The sequence below is a fragment of the Salvelinus namaycush genome, chromosome 38, assembly GCF_016432855.1.
Source record: "Salvelinus namaycush isolate Seneca chromosome 38, SaNama_1.0, whole genome shotgun sequence".
Lineage (NCBI taxonomy): Eukaryota > Metazoa > Chordata > Actinopteri > Salmoniformes > Salmonidae > Salvelinus > Salvelinus namaycush.
This window is the reverse complement of record NC_052344.1, coordinates 22,244,719-22,249,359: the sequence shown is the minus strand read 5'-3', so window position 1 is coordinate 22,249,359 and position 4,641 is coordinate 22,244,719. Positions and strand designations below refer to the sequence as shown.

The following is a 4,641-nucleotide window of genomic DNA, read 5'->3' as shown; positions in this document are numbered from 1 at the left end:
TACATGTTAGTTTTCCTTTTCTGCTATGACCAGATCTATGTCCCCAATGGTGCCCTGTTCCCTATGTAGTGCACTACTTTAGACCAGGGCCCTATGGGAACCTATACCCTATGTAGTGCACTACTTTAGACCAGGGCCCTATGGGAACCTATACCCTATGTAGTGCACTACTTTAGACCAGGGCCCTATGGGAACCTATACCCTATGTAGTGCACTACTTTAGACCAGGGCCCTATGGGAACCTATTCCCTATATAGTGCACTACTTTTAGACCAGGGCCCTATGGGAACCTATTCCCTATATAGTGCACTACTTTTAGACCAGGGCCCTATGGGAACCTATTCCCTATATAGTGCACTACTTTTAGACCAGGGCCCTATGGGAACCTATTCCCTATATAGTGCACCACTTTAAACCAGGGCCCTGTTTAGGGAATAGAGTGCCATTTGGGATATTGCCATAGTTTTTACTCCTTTCCAAATAGAGTCATAATAACCAATAAAGGTCAAAGAGTAATTCCTTATTTGAAGGTGAATATGTGCTTTGTTTTGGCTGAACGTCTAGGCCAGGTGGGATTGAATGCACAGCCTTAAACCCTTTCACTTCTTCTGTCTTGGTTTCATCCATGTACCATTAAATGCTTCCTCAATTCTCACATATAGAAGCTAAAACATTAAAACGAGGAAATTAAAATGTACAATAATACAGGCTGTCTAACAGTGTCTATAGCTGTAACTAAATACAGGCAGTCTAACTAATAACATATTTGACATTACTAACATTAACGAAACCAGAGTGTTGCAATAGTGAACCACGCATGATAAAATCAGACCGGTAAGGTGGATTACAACTGTAAATAATATGAGCTATTACTCTGAAGGTCCCCCAGCGTTAGTAATGATATGTCTCTCTGACACTTCTGTTGCTGTGCGTCTCCTCTGGAGGAGGAGGGGGGGGCTGAAACAGACCGGTGAGACACCGCTTCACTCTCCGTCACAGAGGCCTTATCCAGTGGAGCGGTCTGGCATGACAGACTGAGTACCTACTGCCTAGCTCTGGTCTGGAACCTTTCAACAGACAGACTCGCTCTGGGTCGTATTCACTAGGGCAACAAAACGGAAGCAAACAGGTCCAAAAAAGGGGGTAGGTATTATACGAACACCCCGTTTTCCATTGCACAACGTTTGATATAATTTCCCTAATGAATATAACCCAGGTCTGCACACCTCTAACAAAACTGACAGTCAGACTAGTTCTGGTCTGGCACTCCTAACACATTAGCTCTGGTTGCTGTTCTTCAAGCTCTTGGTGGAGGAGCTCTGAGGAGGCTTCTGTTCGTCTCCCGTCAGCAGGGCCTTTATCTCAGACGGGATCTTGCCCTGGTCCATGGCTGTACACCACTGCTTGTACTGAACGACAGGGGAGAAACCAACAGAGAGAGTTAGATGACAAGAGTTGGCTGCAAAAAAAAGCTGTGGTCTGGAAACATCTATTTAGCGACACAGCAGCTTGTTTAGAATGTTTTTCTATATTAGTGATGTGGTTGTCAGTGTCTCCAGAAGTTTCTAAGGGATGGACTAGGCCGATATTCAAGAGGCAGGTCAAGAAAATAATTCTAATTTTTGTGAAATATCGTCGGATTTTTCAACACCAAATGAGTGGTTTAGATAATTGACGGGAATAGCTGGTTCATTTAGGAAGAATGGGCTGATGTAGTCTACCATCTCCAGCTCCTCCCTCAGGGCGCAGATGGCCCTCTCCTTGCTGGACACGAGTTCCTCTAGGTACTGATACCGGAGCTTCTTCCTGGCTCGGCACTCCCGGGCGCTCTGCCGACTCCTCTCTAACTTCGCTTTCAGATCAATCTTAGCGGGTTTACGGCCTCGTTTACCGGGTTTCTTGACTTTGCCTCCCACCATCTATCGAGATAACAGCAGAAAGAAAATACACAGTGCCTTGTTATTCAGAGACAATAGTTAGCTACAGTACCGAACCTCTTGTTAGAGAAGCAAACACCAATTGTGTTCATCTGAGATCGTTGGCTGTGAAAGACAATCCTCCCAATAGTAACAATACACCAGAAAAGCATTAACATTCATGACTGATTTAAGCATAAAAACATGTTTAACAATCGTCTAGCTAAACTACATACAGAGAACCGCATACCTTGCTGTCATCCATTTTGGTCAACACAAGCTATCTATCGAGGGCTGCTAGTGACGCAAATTCGAGAGTTCTCAAGATGGATGACGATCAAATGAAGACAAGTTGTGGATTATAAAAATATAATTTCACAAATCAACACATTTTCTTAAAAGGAAACATTCCTGCAGCTTCGTGTTCGACAGCGTTTTGTTGCACTTTTCTACTCCAATGTTTTTAGCACAGCGACGCTTCCTGTTGTGGTAACTTCAGCCGAGCCCCCCTCCGCTAGGGATTCTGGGACTTTGTGTTTTTGCGTGACTCAATCAAACTGACGTTTTCTGCATACCAGGGGCATAAAAACTACAACTACCATCAACCATTACGAAAATATGGGTGGAACCAAATAATATTCTATCAAATGGGGGCTGTGAGAGGGTCCTTGTTCTCTTCATAATAAACGTCAATAAAACGTTTTCACGTTGCAGTATAAGGACAGTATCAGTCTGGAGCAAGTCATTATAGTGTGTATAATTATCGTAAGATATTCTCAATTACATACACTACCGGTCAAAAGTTTTAGAAAACCAACTCATTCAAGAGTTTGTCTTTATTTGTACAATTTTCTGTATTGTATAATAATTGTGAAAACGATGAAATAACACATATGGAGTCATATAGTAACCAAAAAAGTGTTAAAACAAATATATTTGTTAAAACTAAATATATTTCCGATTTCCGATTCTTAATTCAAAAGGCACTTGCACATCTGAGCTATCCTTTTTGCAGGTGCCTGGTAGCAGTTGAATAAGATGAGAGAAAAAGAGGAAACCCGCACACTGCTCTTGATGTTATCACTGCTTTTTATTAAGCTTTACGTATCGGCCTCACAGCCTTCGTCAGAGCTCTTGTGAGTTTTTTAAATTAGCACCCTTATGTAGACTTAGCCCAACCCACATCCATTCCACGCATCGAATTGGGTTGGAGTCGAGGGAAAACAAATAAGTGCTACCAAATATAACAATATTAATTTAATAAATATTCAAATAAAGTGTGTACATAAAACCTATTAAACACGTTTGTAAATCCACAATCAGGACATCGACCTACCAAGCAAGTTTTCATAAATCATTGGGTATAAAGAATATTTGAGAATATTTGAGATTCTTCAAATAGCTACACTTTGCCTTGATGGCAGCTTTGCACACTCTTTGCATTCTCTCAACCAGCTTCATGAGGTAGTCACCTGGAATGCATTTCATTTAACAGGTGTGCCTTATTACAAGTTAATTTGTGGAATTTCTTAATGCGTTTCAGCCAATCAGTTGTGTTGTGACAAGGTAGGGGTGGTATACAGGTAGAGGTAGGGGTGGTATACAGGTAGAGGTAGGGGTGGTATACAGGTAGAGGTAGGGGTGGTATACAGGTAGAGGTAGGGGTGGTATACAGGTAGAGGTAGGGGTGGTATACAGAAGATAGCCCTATTTGGTAAAAGACCAAGTCCATATTATGGCAAGAACAGCTCAAATAAGCAACGAGAAACGACAGTCCGTCATTACTTTAAGACATGAAGGTCAATCAATACGGAAAATGTCAAGAATTTTGAAAGTTTCTTTAAGTGCAGTCGCAAAAACTATCAAGCGCTATAATGAAACTGGCTCTCATGAGGACCGCCACAGGAAAGGAAGACCCAGAGTTACCTCTGCTGCAGAGGATAAGTTCATTAGAGTAACCAGCCTCAGAAATTGCAGCCCAAATAAATGTTTCACAGAGTTCAAGTAACAGACACATCTCAACATCAAGTGTTCAGAGGAGACTGCGTGATTCAGGCCTTCATGGTCGAATTGTTGCAAAGAAACAATAATTAATAATGAGTTAATAATGAGCCTAGGGCAGGGCTAGGGTTCTGGGTTAATAATGAGTCTGGGGCAGGGCTAGGGTCTGGGTTAATGGTGAGTCTGGGGCAGGACCAGGGTTCTGGGTTATTATTGAGTCTATGGTAGAGCAGCAGGGCTAAGGTTCTGGGTTAATAATGAGTCTGGGGCAGGGCAGCAGGGCATAGGTTCTGGGTTAATAATGAGGCTGGGGCAGGGCTAGGGTTCTGGGTTAATAATGAGCCTGGGGCAGGGCTACGGTTCTGGGTAAATAGTGAGTCTAGGACAGGGCAGCAGGGCTAGGGTTCTGGGTTAGTAGTGAGTCTGGGACAGGGCAGCGGTGCAGCATCGTTAGGGTTCTGGGTTAATAGTGAGTCTGGGGCAGGGCAGCAGGGCTAGAGGTCTGGGTTAGTAATGAGTCTGGGACAGGGCAGCAGGGCTAGGGTTCTGGGTTAGTAGTGAGTCTGGGGCAGGACCAGGGTTCTGGGTTAATAATGAGTCTAGGACAGGGCAGCAGGGCCAGGGTTCTGGGTTAATAGTGAGCCTGGGGCAGGGATAGGGTTCTGGGTTAATGGTGAGTCTGGGGCAGGGCAGCAGGGCCAGGGTTCTGGGTTAATAATGAGTC

The 4,641-nt window shown here is 43.6% G+C and overlaps 1 protein-coding gene across 1 annotated transcript; it reads right to left on the bottom strand.

The window, feature by feature from the left end:
- Window positions 1-360: 360 nt before the first annotated feature.
- Window positions 361-2,411, bottom strand: crebl2 (cAMP responsive element binding protein-like 2). Its single transcript, XM_038977810.1, has 3 exons — window positions 2,167-2,411; window positions 1,722-1,919; window positions 361-1,409 (listed from the first exon to the last, which is right to left on the bottom strand). The coding sequence occupies exons 1-3, from the start codon at window positions 2,179-2,181 to the stop codon at window positions 1,278-1,280; spliced, it is 345 nt and encodes a 114-aa protein (XP_038833738.1). The 5' UTR covers window positions 2,182-2,411; the 3' UTR covers window positions 361-1,277.
- Window positions 2,412-4,641: the final 2,230 nt, after the last annotated feature.

Excerpts from the sequence above, each read along its gene's own strand:
- crebl2 (XM_038977810.1), bottom strand. Across the intron at positions 1,410-1,721 it reads TGAGGGAGGAGCTGGAGATG|TACAAGCAGTGGTGTACAGC; the intron begins GTAGACTACATC and ends CCTGTCGTTCAG.